The following is a 22,475-nucleotide window of genomic DNA, read 5'->3' as shown; positions in this document are numbered from 1 at the left end:
GCTGAAACTGATCAGGAAGAGAAAAAGGAATTGGCTGGGTCACTGACTAAGAAGAAACTGCCTACTAAAGGATGCACCGGAAGGAATAGTGAACGGAATAAAAGTTCGAGGCAGAAGAAGATATGAGATGATAGACAACATTAAGATATATATATATATATATATATATATATATATATATATATATACAGACTGTTAAAAAAGTATGCAATGTTTTAAGGGGTCCTAGTATGCATCAAAACATGAAAATAATGTCTGATAAACATGGTCCTACAACACATAATTTCTGAGATCTGAATACTTGTTCATAGGAGGTACTCAATGTCACGTCCATTCATGGCAATGCATTCCTCTGCCCTTTGGCGTAAGGAATTGTGCACTCTTTGAAATTTGTTGTTAATACATTAATAAGAAAGTCCTGATAACGAGCCCCAGTTAATCTCAGTGATAGCATGTATGGCCCTATTAATCTATCACCAAGAACGCCTGCCCATGCGTTGATAGAGAATCAGTGCCGATGCCTTGTTTCTTCAATTGAATGGACATTTTTATCAGCCCACATATGTTGATTACGAAAATTCACATCATCATCTCTGCTGAACTCCGCTCATATCCGCAACCAAACTTTTGTTTTCAGTATTCCTTGTGACGTAACAATATTGCAAGCCTGGGATGTCAACTACGGTATGATTACCTGGTAGTCTGCTGTACTGTAGGGCAGAGAAATGCATTGCCATAAATGGACGTCACATTGAGCACCTCCTATGAACAAGTGTTCAGATCTCGAAAGTATCTGTTGTAGGACCCATGCTTATTAGACATTATTTTCTTGTTTTGATGCATGCTATCACCACACAAAGTATTGTATACATTTTAAACACCCTGTGTATGTGTGTGTGTATATATATATATGTGTGTGTGTGTGTGTATAATTTTCCAGAATGTAAAAAACGGCATTTAACGCTAATTCACACAATAGGATAGTCTATGTCCACATTTGTATTTTACATTGCTTAAAGTTCAATAACGTTAATAGCGTGAATTTTGTTTCCTATCCTGCCATTCGGCAATAAGATTCTCATACGTGACGAGAATCTCAAAGCCGGGAAACTCTCGGGATATATCTTGGTAAGAATTCCTATCGGCCCGTTATCTCGTGAAACCTACCTGCACACGAGGAAAGAAGAGAGTGGACTGGGAAGCTTCCCTCCCTCCCTATGCTTCCACTTGTAACTAGCTTGCTCACTTACCCTCACCACAAGGTTCTTACTAACTTACAGTATAAGCTACGGCGCACGCACATGTGCATTTGGTATGACGATTTAACGCCTATATAATCATTGGTTCAAATTTCGATCAGCGAAGACGGTAAGACGTGAGATTGCTTGAATATGTCAAGTCAGTTAATACTGCCGAGTTTAAACTTCTTCGATGGAGCCGATGAGAAAGAAGAACGTCATCTCTTTTTCAAGTTTATAATCCAAGTCGTGCAGTGAGAATCATGCCAGTATATCATCCAAAATTCGCAAGAATACACAAAATATATTATGCAACAAGTGAGAGAATCATGGATACGCATACGAAATTTTACCGCGTTCCCTCACCTTGCAGACTGTTGTTTCTGTGGAAAAACGTCTCAATTGGGACTGTATCTTCAGGAGACGTTGGCCTGCACTGTACTTCATAAGAGCGATTTAATAGCGTGACTCTCTTGACAAGGAATGTATTTTAGTGTCATCGCCATTAACAACGATTTAGTTCATAGTATGTAGATTTGTTTTAACGTCATTTAATAATATTGCATTTTCAAAGAACTTCCATTTCGTCTGCAAACTTTTCCTTAAATATCTGTTGTTTTTTTTATTTTGCTTTATTCATTCCTTAAAATGTTGAATGAAGTGTTTTTATAAAGGATAATTATAGTTTCAATTCTACTAAAATAGAGAAAGGCATTAGTGTACAGCTGTCAAAAAAAAATTGGCCGCACTCGTGAACAGCGAATATTTTCAAAGTCCACTTCGGGTCGCGGCGATGTTACACGATGCATGTGCTTGTACAAGCAGTTCCGGAACTATGAAAGTATTCCATATCTGCGCCTCGTAGACCAGCGGTAGAGTGCTTGTTTAATGATTCAAAGGTCGTAGGTGCGGGCCTTCTTCAAGTTTTTATTTTATTTTTTAATCGTTCTTTAGCGATGTAAATGATATTCAAATTATCATTTATATCCAGTTATCGTTCTTTATGGATATCACGTTATTTATATTTTGTTATCGTTCTTTAGAGATATGAATAAAATTCAGGTCATCATTTGTATTCTGTTATCGTATTATAACGATATGAATAATAATTATTATTATATTTCCAATGGGGGTTAGCCCTATTTTACACATGTATAGTATAGGCTATAGTTTTATACACAAAAAAGATAAGCATAAAGAGAAATGGAAAAGAAAATTAAACTAGCTTACGCGATGTAAACAAAACATAAACAATCCGTAAAGTAGGCATTGCGATTGCAAAACAAATATCAGGTATCAATTTGTAACATACAAAAGCATTAACAACACGCATACGTAACACTTCTATAACACAAATATGCAGCTTTCCGTACCATACATCATAAATTAATACACAATAGTCACACAAACACAATCAAACTATAATTACGACATTGCGACGACATCAAGCATCCCATAACTGACTCACATACATAACAAATCAAGCATCCGTTACAACACATACACTTCAACATAGTAACCACACTTTTAAAAGTTACAAATTTGGCTCCAAGAAGAATAAATAGGACACTGTTACTAATTACTATTCTTCTACAATTTCTTAAATACATCTGTAATAAATCTGTGAAATTCCGATATGAATAATATTCACGTTTTTTATATTGTTATCGTTCTTTAGCGATTTAAATAATATTCAAGTTATCATTTATATTATGTTTTCCCTCATTAGCATTATAAAACAATATTCAAGTTATTTATATTGTTATTTTTCTTTCGCAATATATTAATTAAACAAACCTATATTTATCATTTATATTCTCTTATCGTTCTTTAGTGATACTGTATAAATAATATTCAAGTTATTTACATTGTAATCATTCTTTAGCGATATAAATAACATAAATTTAATATTAGGTTTGGAAAAATCCAGTTGCATAATACTGGTATTAGTTTTTCTTTTTTGTATTATTACATTATACTATCTTGAACCACAATAAAATGAAAAGGAGTAACGAGGAATTGAACCTGAGACGTTGACATCTAAATTCCGACGTTCGTCCGCTGAGCTACGAGAGCAAAAGTGTGGAAACATTTTCGGAAAAATTGGCCCAATCACACTCTAAGATTTTCTGATGATTCGTAGAAGCTAGTCCAAGATGAGGGTGGCAAAGGCTAATTGAGATTTCCCGGTCTCTGATCGGGTCAAACGTCCTGATAGAATTAATATTTAACCCTTTCCGTGACTTTCGGTGAAGTCCGGAGGGCCCAGTTAGTCAAATCCACTCTCCTCATCTCCACGCTTGGGTCCCCTGGAATTTAATAAGATGCGAAAGAGATAGTGGTGTGCGGAAAGCAACGGGATGTTACCGCATTTAGGCCTATCCTTCCCAAGAAAAACTGCAAACATGAACAAAGGAAGCTTTTAATAGAAGAAGAAGGATCTTCTGCGGACCTCTGGAAAAAGAACTAAGGAAGAGACTAGTGAAGTGCTTTGTGTGGAGTGTGGCATTGTATGGGGAAAGAACATGGACATTACGACGAAATGAAGAGAAACGAATTGAAGCATTTGAAATGTGGATGTGGAGAAGAACGGTGCGTGTAAAGTGGACAGACAGAATAAGAAATAAAATTTTGTTTGAAAAAGTGAGTGAAGAAAGAATGATGCTGAAACTGATTAGAAAGAGAAAAGAGAAAGGTTGGGTCTCTGGTTGAAAAGAATAATAGACGGCATTAGGATATGTGGATCATATGCGGAGACTAAGGGGAAGGCAGAAAATAGGAAAGATTGGAGATTGCTGGGTTTGCAATGTAAGACCTGCCCATGGACAGAACATTTATGTGTGTATTGTCAGAATGCCTGGAATATCGTGTCTAAGAACAGTCGCTATTTGCAAAGACTAGTCAATTCCATGCCCACTCGACTGCAAGATGATCGAGGTAAGAGGAAGATAGACTAAATATTGAATTGTGGCTTTTTGTTTTGTTTTTTGAACGCTTAATTGTTTGAATGTTTTAAGGCCGACGCCAGTAAATTTGTTATGTTTATGCCACGAAAGATGTTTTATTGAGAATAAAATCTTTTTTCTTTCCATTTGCAGCCACAATATCATAATGACAATGATAAAATCATAGCTTAATATATTAATGAACCTGATGTTAATTACTAAAATAATCATAAAAGAGAAAGGAGCCATTATGTCTAGTTTGTCTCTCTCAAAAACAGAACAAAAAAGGACATAAAAAGCACGAGGTTGTAATCGAACGCAGGACCTCATGAATAAGAGGCCTGAACGCTACCATTATGCTATTGAATAACATACAGTATACTTCAATTATAACTGTAGATATCAGGCAACGTGGTCCAACAACATGCAACATCGTCTGTCTTCGAATTGTAGCGAAGATACCCGAAGGGAACTTCGTTTCAGGAGAGCGGCCACTTTTTCTTTTGACAGCTGTACATTTGCAATGAATAGCCTACACTGAATGAAAATACTCGTGTACACTGTTCTGGACATTGTCTAACCTCTAGGCGCTCCTGTCTCGCTAAAGTCACTGTGACAAATACCGATTGCAGCGCTTAAAAAGCTATCTAAAATACGTAATCAATCAATGTTTTATGTAAAAAGAGTTTTTGTAAGTGAGATACAGTATGGCTAGCACGTGTCATATTAAAGGACGCTCAGAGTGTCAACTGAATCCTTTATAGGAAGACGATTATTTATTTTGGAAGTTAGAAAATGGAGCACAGTGTTGAATTCGTAGAAAAGATATTACTACTATTAGAAAATTTTATTTCGAGCGCCCTTATAAAACATACCATATTAGTTATTATGCAGGTGTCAAGGGAGTGTATGACGAAGCCCTTCTGAATGATCTTCGTAGTGATAAACTTGGGATAGAAATAAGTTTATGTAATCCTACTGTATACCCTGAATTTGTTATGCATTTTAGATATTTTTCTTCTAGAAAATAATGTTTTATTTCAATTTATTTTTCAAAGAAGCATTTCTTCAATTTGTGTTTTTAAGTATTGATATTTTAGGTCTACTGGGTGTTCATTTCAAAGTGTGTCATGACGTCACTGTTGTGAGTCAGCGATTTGAAGCGAGTTTCAGCTTTTATGTCAGAGAAGATGCCTATTATTTAAGGCGTTCAATCTGAACTTGAGAACGTGTACGGTATGACTTGAACGTCGTAGCAACAGATGGCGGTCTGTACGGTCTGTGTGCTACCATAACCTCTTTCGAACTGTATTTTGCGCGGGCAAATCGTATGCAGGGTATTTGTAATCATCGGTAATGGCAACATTCCACAACACAAATCAAATGCTCCTTGTCCATGTTGACTGTCGAAGTTAATGTCAACAAATACGTAATTAATTGTCTTAACCCTCTCCCCATAAAGGAAACAACTCACCACAGTACGTGTTTCCAAACAGTTCACATTCCTGCCACTACTGGCAATACCGTACGTATCGGTAAGTACTCTTCAGAATGAACGCCGTACTTGCCAGGCAACTTCTCTGGCACATAGGTAATACGCCTTTGCGGAAGTGTAGGAAGATTGAATTCTCTAGGCTCTTCGGCTAGCCACATGACGGCATACAGCGAGCCATGACACACTTTGAACTGAACACGCAGTAGTTAAAACATTATAATTGAAGGAAAAATCTACAGTATAAATAATTTCTTTGTTTAAAGTATTAAACCTACATATTATAGAGTAGCCTATGCATTATCCATTTCCTTATGTGTTCACCATCGAAAAAACTTGACATATCCTCTCCACTGAGACTGAGAACAGGTTCCGCGTACATAAATAAAATTATGCACGCCTTAACAATCTCTCACAGTGCAGGGATTTGGCCACCAAGGTCCTAATTTCTCTTTTCGTCGGAAAGTACAGTATGTACTCTCTTGCTTTATTTAATGCAGTAGTACTGGATTTGAAAAGAAATTAATGTACTCGTATTTAGAATATCTTAATAAAATTAATGAGTCCTCTACAATCATAACTCTCAATATTCAAACATTTGCTTTTTGTCAATTAATCAAAACCTTAAATCTCACTAATTACCATTTGGCAGTAATTATTTTAAATACGCCATCTAATTCTAAATATGAATGAATGTTTTAAGTAAAATCTTGTTTTATATAACATGAATTATTAAAGAATAAATATATATATATTTTTTTGTATGTTGTGAGTTATGAAATGACTCTACTAAAGTACTCAAATATCTATTTCCTCCAATACATTTGCACACTTATATAGTAACTGAATATCGATTTCTGTAAAATAAGAATAATATTACAAGTGGTTACTTTATGATCAGTCATTTTATGTAAATTTATTAAAATTAATTAAATGCATCCGCTTAAAGGGAAGAATTACACAGATCAACACAGATTTTCCTTTTTTGGTTTTGACACTTGTTTCATATTGACTTTGTTCACCTGACTCCAGTAATGTCAACGGTTTTGCTCTATCACATACCAATTTTTAATAATTTCAGTATTTGTGATTATTAAGACATTAAAAAATACACAATATCTCCAATTAAATAGGAACACAACTATTTATTTGAGAGTAAACAATCACTCTAATTTTGTTAATTTTGCATCACTGTGTTGTTGGAGGTGACAATATTTTATGATCAAATGGCAGCACTTTCTACTGTTGTAATGGCAGACATTGGAGAAAAGTTACATCAACCAGTTCTGAGAAGTCTATTCTAATGTAGTGTGTTTCTGTGGACTATTTGGTGTGGTTTAGTTTGTTTGTTGTGCTATAGCCATGAACAGAAGGCAGTGTTTGAATGATCCAAATATATTTTGTTATATTTGTGGACGTTTCAGGATTGCAAAACAGAGACACAATATAATTTCACAAGTTAAGAGCGTTTATTTTGCTTATTTTGGAATTAAGCTGGGCGATTAGGATAAACCATGGGCCCCTCATAAAGCGTGCAGTGTTTTATTGCGGAATTAAGTAACTGGTTAAAGGGAAAGAAGAAAGCCCTTGGTTTTGTAATTCCGATGGTGTGGCATGAGCCAAAAAACCATACTGATGACTACTATTTTTGTATTTGCGAAGTTAAAGGCTTCAATACAAAAAAAAGGAATGATTTATCCTAATTTGGAATCTGCTTAGACCTATACCACATGGTCTTGATATTCCTGTACCAAACCCTCCTAACGACCTTCATATAGGGCATTCTGAAACAAGTTCTATACCTGTTGAGAAGATTCTGATTGGGCAGACACACAAGGCATGCTCCAACCTTTCACACAATATGAGCTGAATGATTTGATTAGAGATCTAAATCTCCCAAAGACACTTCAGAACTTATAGCTTCAAAGCTGAAAGAGAAGAATCTGCTAGCTGCAGGAGCCTACGTAACCTTTTTACAAAAATCGAGAGAAAGATCTACAACAGTATTTTAACCAAGAAGACTCTTTAGTACATTGCACTGACATTCCAAACCTCATAAAATGTTAAGAGCTGAGTACAAAAAAAATGAATGAAGGCTCTTCATCGATTCAAGCATGAGAAGTTTAAAAAGTGTGTTACTACATAATGGTAACCTTCTAGTATCAGTTCCAGTTGCTCATTGTAGCAATCTCAAGAAAACGTATGAAAAAGTCAAGTACAAGGAACATCAATGGATGCTCTGCGATGATTTGAAGATTTTGTGCATGTTCTTAGGACAACAACAGGGTTGCGCCAAGTACCCATGTTACATATGTGAATGGGACAGTCGACATAGAATCACTGGACAAAACGAGAATGGCCTATAAGACACACACTGATACCAGGTTCCAAGAACATAATGAAGAAGAGCTTAGTAAATCCTGAAAAAATTCTGTTACCGCCCCAACATATAAAATTTAGCTTAATGAAGCAATTTACTAAGGCACTGAATAAAATGTGTTTTCATATAAGTTTTTCCCTTGAACATTTATACAAGGTGTTTCAAAAATACGGGGCATAATTTCAGGTATGTATTTCCCACATGTACACCATCAAAATAGTTCATTACAACATGTGTCCGGAATTGCTTCATTTCCGAGTTATGGCCTTCACAACATTGAAATTCACCGGAACGTTTTTCTTTCCGCAGGTTGTTGTCATTACAGAAGATGTTCAAAATGTCCACCTCCTGCTTGAATACAGTCCCCACATCGATGTCTCATTGACCTGCGAACACGATCCCAAACTCCAGGAGTATTGCGTATGTCCTCAGAATATGCCACAATTCGATTCCGAAGGGATTCCAAATCAGGCACCGGAGACGAATAAACCAATGATTTTAAATGGCCCCACAAGTAGAAATCGAGAGGGTTCAGATCAGATGAGCGTGGAGGCCAAGCAATTGGGCCAACTCTACCCAAGTTATCCATCGATCAGGAAACCTTCGATCCAAGTACCGGCTATTTAATTTCAGTGCATTCTGTTGGATATGGTAGGTGAAAGTATATGGTTTCACTAAATAACAAACATAAATAAATTACAGTTTTATTCTTCCGTGTGCTATACAGTATGATCAGAACTCCAATTATTACAATATTCGTATCTGGCCGTGAGCTACTGATGGTAAGCGATGCATGAAGTCTTTAACTAGAACCACAGGTCTGTAGTTGTTGGGTTTCCAAAAACTTCACTTTCACATAGTCATTATCAATATTATTATTATTATTATTATTATTATTATTATTATTATTCCTCCTCTTCCCGTCTTCATTACCATCATCATCATCATCATAGTCATCACTGCTGGTGTCGTCTAGACTTATTATAAAATTCATAAATTATTAGGGAAAATACTTGAAGCAAGTAAAAAGATACGTTTCCAAATAAATCCCGAAAAGACAAAGTATATGATTACGTCTCGTGACTAGAACATAGTACAGCAACAGTAACAAATGTAAATGACACTCGGAGGAAATTAAAAGCAGAATAAATAGGGGAAATGCCTGCTATTATTAGGTTGAGAAGATTTTGTCATACAGTCAGCTCTCAAAAAAGCTGAAAGTCAGAATTTATAAAACAGTATCGGTTGTTCTGTATGGTTGTGAAACTTGGACTCTCACTTTGAGAGAGAAACATAGGTTAAGGGTGTTTGAGAATAAGGTGCTTAGGAAAATATTTGGGGCTAACAGGGATGAAGTTACAGGAGGGTAGAGAAAGTCACACAACGCGCAACTGGAGGCATTTTATTCTTCACCTGACATAATTAGAAACATTAAATCCAAACGCTTGAGACGGGCAGGACATGTAGCACGTATGGGCGAATTCAGAAATATTCTTGAAGTTCATGGAGTATTGCTTATGCCACACCCTACCAAAAGCCTGTGAGAGGATTAAATACTGTAATTATTATGTCCTGAGAATTTACTTGTACCGTTTTTCACCTTTTGTGTAAATATGACTATGTTATGTGATATAATGACCTTGTTTAAATCCCTATTTTTCTTCGATCTGAAGATTATTATAGTTGTAATTGTATTCTTAATATTGCAGTTGTAATCCCCTGGTAGAGGGGAAGAGAAGGCCTGATGGCCTTATCTCTACCAGGTTAAATAAATAAATAAAATTATTTATCTGGAGTTGGTATGATTTCTCTTCAATTATTCGTTCGGAAAATTTGCATGCAATACTTGTTTAGAATATTAATGCACACATTTCTGCATTTCTAAAGGATTTATTTTGTTTCAATATGAATATCTTATAAATGTAGCTCTTTTCCAATCTGATAATTTTCCAGAATGCCACGAAGAATTTATTGCAAGTAAAAATATTTCCTTCTCATTCCTGCTTAAGTCGATTAAGGTCTGTTCATAGACCTCATGTAGTCCGGGTGATTGATTAATTTTAATTTTCAAATATCGTACTCAAGTTCTTCTAATTGAATTCTCTCATGAAAGATAACTTCGACTGACTGGTATTTAAGGAGTCGAAACCAGTGGCCCGGGTTCGATTCCCGGTCGGGGCAAGTTACCTGGTTGAGGTTTTTCCGGGGTTTTCCCTCAACCCAACATGAGTAAATGCTAGGTAACTATCGGTGCTGGACCCGGATTCATTTCACCGGCATTATCATCTTCATCTCATTCAGATGTTAAATAACCTAAGACGTTGATAAAGCGTCGTAAAAAACCTCTAGAAAAAACTAATACCTTTTGAATAACTCATTATTTGTTCTACAGATTCTCATTACATACTCTACATTATCTCATAATAGGAAAGTAAAATTTTGATAAATAAACGATTACGGACTTCAAGATCATAAATTAACATTTCGCTTCACATACATCTACAGGATGAACAATCCTCCGCGCTCCCGTTTCCACTGCTTGCGGGTCTTGGGTGAGTCATCCACGGTGAATAGGTGTCAGGAAGTCCGCAATAAATCTACCTGCAGTTTGTCGCAAAAAAAGATAAACACTCAAAAAATTTACCTACAGTTTGTCGCGTAAGTTAATACTAATATACACTTAAAAATAAACACTAATAAACACTTCAAAAGTAAAGTAAAAGTAATTTACTCACCCATATCAAGCAGCGGTTTTAACTTCAGTAGCTTTGTAGACGTTCGAACAGAGCCATAGGAAATTCCCAGTTGCTGAGAAAGACGTCGAAGTGATTTTCTATCTAGGGGAATTTTCCAGACCCATGTCCAGTGTTATCTGGAGTTCTTTCTGTGAGTACTGTACATGGCTGTCTACGCTTATCAAGAACACTTCAATCTTTGAATCGTACTTCGATTTGCAACTTGTACAACAGAGAATCTCTATTGAAATAATCCCCTTACAACACGAAGCGATTCTGTATGCACGTATTAATCACATATGGATACTCTTTGGGGAATAGAATACTGAATTGAGCCACATTAACTTACTTATACCCCCTTTTCATCCCAGGTCGCGGGTTTTCAGCCGCCCAGAAGAGCACGAGACATTCGCGCTTAAGCAATGTTGCATAATTGTAATGTTAAGACTCGGCCACTGTTATTTATGGTAAGTTAAATATTACATGCGCCCAGACAAAATATTGCAGCAACGAAGGAGATGATATGTATGAACTAAGTCGCGTGAAAACCATTATAATACACAGTATTACATGTTTTACACAATGTACTAAGTCGCCTAAAGAACACGTGTTTATCTCGCAAGTGTACAACTCCAATTATGTAAGAACTCAGTTACATTATATTCATTACTGAATCTGTTTTTCAAAGTGAACAACGTAAATCTTTCTTTACGCGCTTTCACCACCAAACATACACTTAAAAATAATTTAAAATAATAATGTAAATAGCCAATAAACTTATAATATGCCTTATTCTTCGCAGCGTGTGTGCAGTATAGTAATGTACTTTTTTCTTTCCAGTGCCAATTGACAGCATAAGAGAGATTCGTGTAGGAAAAAACACTGAAGTTCTTCGAACAAGAGATTTATCTTCCGGACACACAGAAGACTGTGCATTTTCCATATTGTACGGCGATGACTTCGAGTCTTTGGACCTGGTGGCATCTACACCAGAGGAAGCCAATATATGGGTTACTGGACTTAACGCACTCGTCGGCGCCCACAAATGTAAGTACTGATCTTTGAAATTTGTTTCATATAAATTATAATTAGAGATAAATATTATTATAATTCTGTCATTTGGAAACAGACGCAACTGTTTGTGGTGCTATCGCCGATAATGCTATTTATAATTCGAGTACTTAGCTTTCGGGTTCAACTCCGGATGAGCAAGAGAGACAGCGCTGCTAATAGACCTCTTAACTAGTGTGCCCATGCCAGAGGAAGCTATGTCTTGTGAACTCATGTCAGTCCAGACCTGGCGGTTTCGGTCCCTTTGACGTAAGGGTAATGGTACATTTACTACAGCATACTAGATGTTGGTCGCGTGGCTTGAGCATATGGTCACTTAAACAAGGTGTGCATGCACCGGTGGACTATCGACTGTGTGCACGAACAGTAAGTTCTAGGAGGCTACAACTACATACCTACTACTTACTCAGACAACAAGTTGTTCCTAAAGTACGTAGTCAAAGCTAAGTTGCACATCTCTGTAAGGATACATAACTTGAAATAACATTACCATTCTTACATATGTACCTACAGTATTTAGAGAGCATATGAATAATTTAAATGAATTATGTATATAACTTACCTAGTCGAATTTCTGAAAAGCCGATATAAATACATTTTCGAAATGTATTACGATTGGAATTCGATTTTCCTCCCTTTTAGAGAACAACATATGACTAATTTAAATAAATTATGTATATAACTTATCAAGTCGACTTTCTGAAAAGCCGATATACACACATTTTCGAAATGGTTTATGATTGGAATTCGATGTTTCTCCCTATCCCTATATTCTATAAATGATTGTACCATGAAAAGGCTAGTCTTTGTGTACTTATAGAATTTCAAACGTTGAAAATTTGAAAATGCCTTAAAGTAGGATTTTTTTTTTTTTCGATTTTCTTGAATTTTACACAACTCTCTGGAAAAATCAATTTTGTTGTCACGTTTTGTTTGTGACGTGCAATGCGTGTCTGCAGCAACCTTATTTTCCATTAATGTGGGCCTAATATTTTTCTTAGCATTACACTGGGTCTAAATATTTGCGTTTTCGTCCTCTTGTAACTAAACTACAAACTTTGCACTGAATTGCTTACTGTCCAGTTCCTTCACAATATTTCACTTAATATTTATTGTTGGAGCATATTGTTTCCACTGTTTGCATTGAACGACTGAACTGCCACTACCTTCATATAACACCGCATCCTTGAGATCACTGTAATCGGTGGTTGTTATATGCTGAATGTGAACAGGGACTGTATGGCGTTAGCCAGTAGTCACAACCTTATGTGCACATAACTTATATTTTTTTTGTTTGAGTTCCGAAACCGTGCATATCACTTTTTCAGAGATAGCACTACCATCCCACTATATAGCCTAAATTATAAAGAGAGGTTTTTCTCCCTACAGTCAGTTGAGTTCAGTTGACTTGTAATACATGCACAGGAGGGTAAGAGTACGCACTTTATGGATTTTGAGCTCTAGTTGCTTAGTGGTTTAGTTAATACATGTAAAACTTTTATAGAAAATAGAAGAATGTTTCCAAAAACTTTGAGATTGTAAAAATCTTTAAAAAATTCAATTTTTCTTAACTTAATTAATTACATTAGGTACTGAAAATGAGAACTCTTAGAAGACATCTGATCTATGAGCAAGCAGTAGTAAAGTTCAAGAGTGCTCACATAGCCTACTATATTTATTTTAACTTTTATCTGTATATCAAAATTTTGTTTCTTCTGTCAATTGAGATGAATTTAAAAATTATGGTTAATTAAATCACATAGCTGATGACAGATTTTAGCAACAAGAACAAAAAGTAAACAAACAGAGACACAAAGATCATAACTAACTTTAACAAATCAAATTTATTCATCATCACAAACAAATAATCCACGTCTACTGTAACTTGTGCAGTGCTCATGCCTTTTACATTGGTCACATTTCATCTACTCGCAATCAGGAGGTTCCGTACACTCTTCAGAACACAGAGAACAAGCAATGATGTTCGTTTCTTTTATATTAAAATCCTGTGCAATAGATAATTTGCTCTCACTTCTAGCTAGTATTTCCTTTATCTGCTCCATCATTACTTCTGTAAAAACCATCTTTCTCTCGGATTTTTTTTTCATATTTTCCAATTGTCTCCCAATTCTTGCAACTTCACTGAAATTATAATATATATATATATATATATATATATATATATATATATAGGATTCGAATAAATAGGACAAAATTAAATAAGATATTAAAATACAATAACCATTTTAACTAATATAAAATAAACAAATGCAAGTTAAAATATTATCTCTATAAAATTGAGTCGCACTGTAGCTGCTTTCGAGTCTAAGGGTACCCATGGCAACTCTTAGCCACTAGCGTAATATTTTACAATTAGCAGTACTGATTCGTGGCTGCTCACATCTTGGAATGGTAGTTCATACTTTATTAACAAAGTAAAAAGTAAAGTAAATCCATGGCGCTACAGCCCGTGAAGGGCCAAGACCGACCAGCCGGCTGCTGACCTCACGTCCACATGCCGAAGCAGAGGTGGACGATCATCCAACCAGAATGGCGGTATCGTGTGGTTAGCACGATGATCCCCCCAGACACTATAGCTGGTTTAATAACAACAGTACCCAACAGTATTTTAATATATGATGAAACTGATAAGTATTCACCTATTACTCTATTAACATGAACATCAATAGTCTCATATTCAGATAAAAGATCGCAAAGGGCAAAACCATATTTCTTACCTTTAATACAACTACAAGAAACTCGGAGTGATTTACATCATATCCAACTTGTCTTCCTTCACTCACACAACATATGGACAGTCTGTTTTGCCAACATCGAAATTACCATAAATATTCGGAGGGTGCGTACTCTTACCCTACATTCCCCTACATAAACACACAGTTTTTATAATTATATGATAATTTTGTGAAAACAGAGTCTGTAGTAAGTGTGAGACGAAGATTCCGGGAAGACTTCTCACATCCTGAACTTTCATATCATCGAGTGTGCAAAATATAATCAAGAATCTGAGAGAAACTCGCTTCTGAATTGATAAGGAACCTCAGCCAGGCCATAGAGTTCTCAGTTCTCAATTAAGAACGTTTAGACGACATTGATGCTAGGCTCGAAAATTTGCCGCAAAAATCTCAGACTTTAGCACAGGAGGTTGGTGTATCTAAGTCAACACCAAGAGTCGCAGCAAAGTTACTTAAATGCAAGCCATATAATACAACGCAAGTACATAAATCGCAACGGAGCGATCCTGACAAAATAGATATTTTGTAAATGGGTCTCACAGCACGAATAACACGTCCAAAACATGTTTGATCGCCAAACTACTCCAAACTGCTTTCATGTGGTGAGAATTAATTTATGTACAACACGTGCTGTTGACCCAACCATCTATCTACCCGCCTATTACTGCTTCCGTATAGCGGGAATCAAACGTTCTCGTCCGTTAGACGAGAGAGTGAATTCTCCGTGGATAGATAAAAACCCTCCGTCTTTACGTCATCTTTTCGGTCTATTCTCTTTGCAACATCTTGAGGCACAGTTGTTACACGTTGCACTCCTAATGAGAAGTGTGGTTTACAAATTTGAAGATAGTGGGAAGTTTTGGGATTTTTACACCATGTTCTAGATATAAGACACCCGGAATATTGAATGTCTTTACATCCAGAACACCATGCAAGCACTCATAAACCTCGCACCTCATTGATTACCGTGAAAATATAAAGTTATATTTATATATTTGGCCACCTAGCAATTGGAAGAGTCACAAAATCCCATTTACGGACATAATGATCCCACCTCCTTCTTGGTTGCTATTCCACTTTATGTGTCGTATGCACAGTTGTCATATTTAGTATCAGAGATAAATTTTTAAGAGGCCTTAAACATCTGTATTTCCCAAAACGCACACACTGTTTTCTTTTAATAAGCAATGTGAATCGTACAGTTAATAATGCTGGTAGGTGAAATACTTTTAAGTCTCAAAACGTTTAACTTTGTGGAACATGATACTTATTGAAAGTATATTACGGATTTCAAACTGTAATTAACAGGGCAAGGGATTTGGAGCACTATAAGGTAATGTTGAAACGTAGTATATACGAATATAGCCTAAGGTTGAGTGAATGGGAACAGAGCTACTCTATTGACAAAGCAGAAGTACACTTCAGTCATGGAAAATTACACGCAACATTACAAAATTATTTGAGAACAAATGAATGTATTACCTCGGTACATAGTTTAAATAAATATACTGGCCTACATAATATACATTTCATTTCGAACTAAATAATTGAATCTTTTTTTTTTTTGAAAGGACATATCACTTTATTCCATCGTGTGAAAATTAAGGAAATTCTTTAAAAATAAATCATTAATATATTAAAAGATCTTCTCAAAACATAGGTAGCTACATAATTAACAATCAGAAAAAAATACAATTATTTTTTTAAACCTCTTAATATAGTTGTTTGTTGGTTTCCCAAAATTTACATCTATAGACTGATGTCCTTAAAAAAACAGAGAGAGAGAGAGAGAGAGACAGAGATACATAGGCCTATACTTTCTCGACATCGCAAATGTTACAATATTACACATTAAATATTAACAAACATAAACCTTATAATCCTTGTATGATTTTTTATAGTATACAGTGAATATCGTTTTCAAATTTTCCATTGAAAAAAACAACACCCTGTTACATGGAAGAAAAAACTTAGGCCTACATATGGAAAAACAGCGTTCCACGTTCGCTGACACAGTTGCAGCATACTTGAAATTAGGCACGTCACTTAAAAGTACATCTTCAATGATGTCATTAGGATGTGTTCGATAACACATTTGAAATTTCACTAAGTGTGCTATATCCACTGTGTTTGTTGACGTGAATATGTCTATAAGTTCGGTCCAGTACTAGGATGCGATCCCAGAATCTCGACCGACACATTTTCAGACGAGTTTTGTTGCTCCTATAATTTTATTTCTATATTACACGACAAATTCAAATGAAGTATAGGGTAATTGACAGACGAAGAAGCAATGTATCCACCATAACCTAGAGTTGAAGCGGGTGACGTCATCTAGCGATACGCTTGGGGGGGGGGATTTAAGGTACGAATTGGCAGGTCGCGCAGCAGCCGAGGTAGTGTAACTGGTCTCAGAATGCAATTTTGTCGTCATAAACACGTTTGTGTTTAATAGTACTTACATGGCGCTTTACGTTAAATTCCTATAACCTGTGACATAACGTCTACAAAACTTGCAGAATTGTTTACTGTTGTAAATATAAACACACCACCAAATTCTGAAATACGTGCTCTAAATTTTGTATACACTGTACTTGTTCTATTTTTTTTACATATATCTGCAAGAAATGTGCACGAACTGCTAATTGACACAATTGAACACAATTGCACTGTTTACTGTTTAGTTGTGTATACTCTGACGGAGCAAATACTGTGCAGGTTCTAAAATAATTTTGCAACAAGCTACGTGTAATTTTCATTGATTGAATTGTACTCCTGCTTGATCAGTGCAGTAGCTCGGTTCAAGTTCACAACTACTTTGGCTGTATATAAAATATTTCACCATTACTTTACAATACTCCAAATCCTTTGTCCAGGTAATGAAATAAACATAACAGGCCTACAACAAAAGTATATATTTGAGCATGCAATATCTCGTTATTAGAACTGCTATGAGCGTATAGTTCTATTCTTGACTTTGCTTGAATCTTTACGGAAGTTATCTTGAGATGTAATTCTCATTATTGATGATTATGATGGTGATGATGATGGTGAAGAGAAATTCTCCTGAAATACACAAATTTGCCAAACTTCAGAATTATAAATTTAAAATACCTCCATATATTTCTGCATACAATTGGACCTAAATTATAAGCAAAAAGCTGCAAGAACTTCGCTGATAAAACATTTGGTCTTAGACCTGTAGGGCAGACTCAGTTAATTTCGTGATACTAAGGTTTTAGTGTAAAAATATTGATGAAAGGTGAGTGGAACGGAGAAAATTTCTCTCTGGCACCGGGATTTGAACCCGGGTTTTCAGCTCTACGTGCTGATTCCCATCCCGATGTCGGAATCCACTCAGTTTAAGTTCCAACCTTAGGTTCCTCTATTGGCCTACCCTCATGCACTGCGTCATAGATGTTTGACAGTGGGACCATGTCCACACATGTGCAGAGGTGCACTCGTTATGAGTGACTAAGTGGCCGGGATCCGACGGAATAAGCGCCGTCTTAAATCTGGATGGGAATCCGGTGTGGCTTAGTGGATAGAGCATCAGCACGTAGAGCTGAAAATCCGGGTTCAAATCCCGGTGCCGGAGAAAATTTTTCTCCGTTCCACTCATCTTTCATCATATGATGACGCAGAATATCTGCACGGAAATATCATATGTACTTAGATACATCATAATAATATGTAAAAATAATGTTCAAATTTTCAAAACGAAACTCTGATTTTAATGCCTGTATATTATTAGAGTTTAGGAAGTTACATGTCAGCATTTTTAACTAAAACAAATTTATAGAATAATAAATTACATACAAGCAATACAAATAAAAAAAATAACACTATAGAAGTATAGATATGATTTCGTGATTGCCAAAATTTTATTCGGGGGACTGTAAAAGGGTATATTCGTGATAGTCACCAAATTCAAAATATTTAGACATATTCAGTCTAATTTTATATTCCTCACTTATTCATATCTACAATAAAAATGAAAGTACTTTTGGTATTTTGAAAGGCCTTGATATGTTTCATGAAATCAGTGATTATACAGAGTGTTTAAAAATGCGGGGCATAATTTCAGGTATGTATTTCCCACATGTAGACAATCAAAATAGTTCATTACAACATATGTCTGGAAATGCTTCATTTCTGAGTTATGGTCTTCACAACATTGAAATTCACCGGAATGTTTTTCTTTCCGCAGGTCCTTTTCATTACAGAAGATGTTCAAAATGTCCGCCTCCTGCTTGAATACAGACATCACATCGATGTCTCATTGACCTGCGAACACGATCCCAAACTCCAGGAGTTTTGCGTATGTCCTCAGAACATGCCACAATTCGATTCCGAAGGGATTCCAAATCAGGCACCGGAGACGAATAAACCAATGATTTTAAATGGCCCCACAAGTAGAAATCGAGAGGGTTCAGATCAGGTGAGCGTGGAGGCCAAGCAATTGGGCCAACTCTACCCAAGTTATCCATCGATCAGGAAACCTTCGATCCAAGTACCGGCGAGCCGTACGACTGAATTGTGCAGGAGCGCCGTCATGCAAGAAGTGAATGTGTTGACGATTGATCAGTGGAGTGTCTTCTAAAACATGAGGTATGGTGTTTTCCAGGAAGTTTGTGTACGCCTGCTTCGTAAGCCTGTTTACAAGTACATGGGGTCCAACTAATCGATCACCAATGATACCGGCCCACATGTTGAGGGAGAATCGCACCTGGTGATGAGATGGAACAGTTGCACGTGGGTTTTCATACGCCCATACATGCTGATTGTGGAAATTTTTTTATGCCATCTCGTGTGAACTGTACTTCATCTGTAAATAATACTAAGGCAGGAAAGTTCGGATTTACGCCACACTGCTGCAAGAACCACTGACAGAACCTAACTCGTGCAGGGTAATCTGCTGGTGACAGGGCCTGTACACGTTGCAAATGATAAGGATACAATTGATACACTTTCAGCAGTCTCCAGACAGTCGTATGAGGAACATTGACTTGCAACGCTACCCTTCGTGTGCTGATAGAAAGAGTCATATTCACAGCCTCCAGAATCTCCTCCTGTACTTCTGGAGTTGTAGATCTTGGTCGTCCCCTTCCCAAACCAGGAGAGTTAAATTTTCCATACTCGCACAGACGGTAATGGAGACGTACAAATGTCTTCCGATCTGGACATTGTCGCTGTGGGTACCTCTCCTGGTACAAACGACGAGCCAGCGCAGCATTGCCGTCCGCCTTACCGTACATGAAGTATATCTCTGCCAGCTCTTGATTTGAATACATGTCGCACAGTCTAACGCCTACACAACACTGAATGTAACCTTCGCCTCGGAATGAACTGTCAGAGTGCCCTCTTAATGTCTCCTTTGACGGCAACGACCTGCGGAAAGAAAAACGTTCCGGTGAATTTCAATGTTGTGAAGGCCATAACTCGGAAATAAAGCAAATTCCGGACACATGTTGTAATGAACTATTTTTATTGTCTACATGTGGGAAATACATACCTGAAATTATGCCTCGTATTTTTTAAACATCCTGTATAACTGACGCACTGAAGTAACTTTTCACCATGCTCGTCGTCCTCGAAATTTTCTGAGCAAGGTTCGCACAAATCATTACGCTGATCATTCGTCTTTTCTTTCCTTTGTAGATGATGCTGTTTTGTTGTCCACCTCTTTTAATTCACTTGAGAGGCTGGAAATGTCATTCTCCTTAATTGCTCCTTTGGTCCCTTCCTGGTCCTCGTCGAACTTGCCAAGAAAAAGACGAGGTTTCTTTGCGGAATTTTTCATTTATTTAAGACAGAATCAATTATCTCTTTCTTATCACTTATATCGTATTTCTTTCCACATTTTACCTGTGATTATCTGCCATCTGCAAACACGCAGAACATGCACAATATATCAGAGATGCTATGAATACACACACAAATATTTTACATTTCATGCATTTCATATTTCATTCACCAGAGAGTGTTTTTATGGCATAGAAAAAAATTAAAGAGAAAAAAAATAGCCTCGTGGAATGGGAAAAACGATATAAAAATAACGTCCCAAGATAAGGCTTTGTTACGTAATCAGAGCATTGATAAGCATATATATTTTTCACTAAGAAGTTTACAATGACAGTATTTACCATTGACAACCATTCGGAAGTCACCGGCGTAGCTCAGTCGGTTAAGGGTTTGCCTGCCGATCCGTAGTTGCCGTCGGACACAGGTTCGATCCCCGCTTGGACTGATTACCTGGTTTGGTTTTTTCTGAGGTTTTCTCCAAACGTCAGGCGAATGTCAAGTAATCTATGGCGAATCCTAGGCTTCATCTCACCAAATGCCATCTCGCTATCACCAAGCCCATCGATGCTAAATAATCTAGCAGTTGATACAGCGTCGTTAAATAATCAAGTTAAAATAATAATAAAAAAAAGACATTTAGACCACGAAACACAGCAAAAATCGTTTCTATTAATAAAGGAAATCGGATGGTGTATTCACTCACAAATTCAAAGATTTAGATGTCACAACTCTTCAAGAGCACAGTGAACAAAATCTATATTATAGTACAGCTTCTGCCATTTATATTATACCATCAGAATTACATTTGTCTCTGGTATAAATTCGTGATGAATTAAAAAAATATGTATATCACGAAATTAGCCAAATTTGCCCTAATTGGGCAACAATTTTAAACTGCGCTCATGTTTTACATTTGGAGCTCCTTTTTAACAACTTGAAAGACTGCAAATAGTCAGAGATGTAATCTATAAATAAATCGCTATCACTTATCTACAGTATATCAGTAACCACAGAATATGCACAAATTTCGTTATATTTTATTTAATTTGAAATGCACTGTGGTTGGGCCTGTCACAAGTCTCCGCCATGTGCTTCACTGCACTTAAGATTTTACGGACCGTTTCTCTCATTGTTCGACTGTGGCATGAATAAGAAGAATGGGTAGAAAGGGAATCCTAAATTGGTCACTTTTTCAATTATGAATGATGAATGAGACTTTTAGGACACAGTGAAATTGGGGGAAGTTAGTCAAGGACAATTTATTTGACAGAATTTTAAGCGTTCTTTTTTTCTACAACAGAATGTCTTGTCCGCTTACATCGTTTGCTACTGATGTCGTGCTTATTCAGATTTTTAATCTAAAGTTATTGCGTCAGATTACCATATATTGTAATAAAATTTATTTTTAACTCATTTTTAAAAGTAGACATTTTAACACTAGGCAAGCGTGGTAGAAATTAACTATTGTACGTTAGCGTACGAAAAGTATTTTTAACACTAACTTCCAATTGTTTCACCTCGGGATATGATACGACAGATATCGCAACCGATCAATAAATCGGTTCGAACAATGACAGGCCTACTTTTAAAAACGACTATTCTTTTATAAAATGTACACAAATTAAATAAATTGCTTTAGTAACTAATTTATTGAGAAATGCATTAAATAATTAAGAATTAAATGTAATAAAAAATGTGAAACACCCAGGTTTCATTCGAAGACCTCTCGATTTGCTGTCGAATGCTCTACCACTGAGCTAAACAATCACGTTATTTTAATGTGATGAAGTTTCATCGTACGCGTGCAATTCTAGTGGTGTTGTTATTCTGAATGGGTTTCTCTAAAAACCGTACGTGATATGAGAATCCTGTCGAAAGAAATGCCGAGACGTCGAGTGTCTCGGAGCTATTTAAAATAAAATCTTCTGTGTTCCCCTTCCGCAGTCAATTAAATAGTGGCCACTCTGAACAATTTATTTGTTTGTTCTTACAATTTGGGACTTAAGAAGTATTTTTTCCTGAATCTGAGAGATTCATCTGCCTCCTAGTGGAC

General features: G+C 36.3%; 1 protein-coding gene across 2 annotated transcripts in view; it reads left to right on the top strand.

The window, feature by feature from the left end:
• LOC138707893 (inactive phospholipase C-like protein 2) overlaps positions 1 to 22,475 on the top strand; it is an 876,200-nt gene that overhangs the window by 439,591 nt on the left and 414,134 nt on the right. For both annotated transcript variants that reach the window (XM_069837934.1, XM_069837935.1), the window contains exon 3: positions 11,631 to 11,837. In XM_069837934.1, the coding sequence (XP_069694035.1) occupies positions 11,631 to 11,837 (207 nt within the window). The remainder of the gene's footprint in view (positions 1 to 11,630; positions 11,838 to 22,475) is intronic.

The sequence above is a fragment of the Periplaneta americana genome, chromosome 10 (genome assembly GCF_040183065.1).
Source record: "Periplaneta americana isolate PAMFEO1 chromosome 10, P.americana_PAMFEO1_priV1, whole genome shotgun sequence".
NCBI classification, from domain to species: Eukaryota; Metazoa; Arthropoda; class Insecta; order Blattodea; family Blattidae; genus Periplaneta; species Periplaneta americana.
This window is presented reverse-complemented; position numbering and strand designations above follow the sequence as displayed.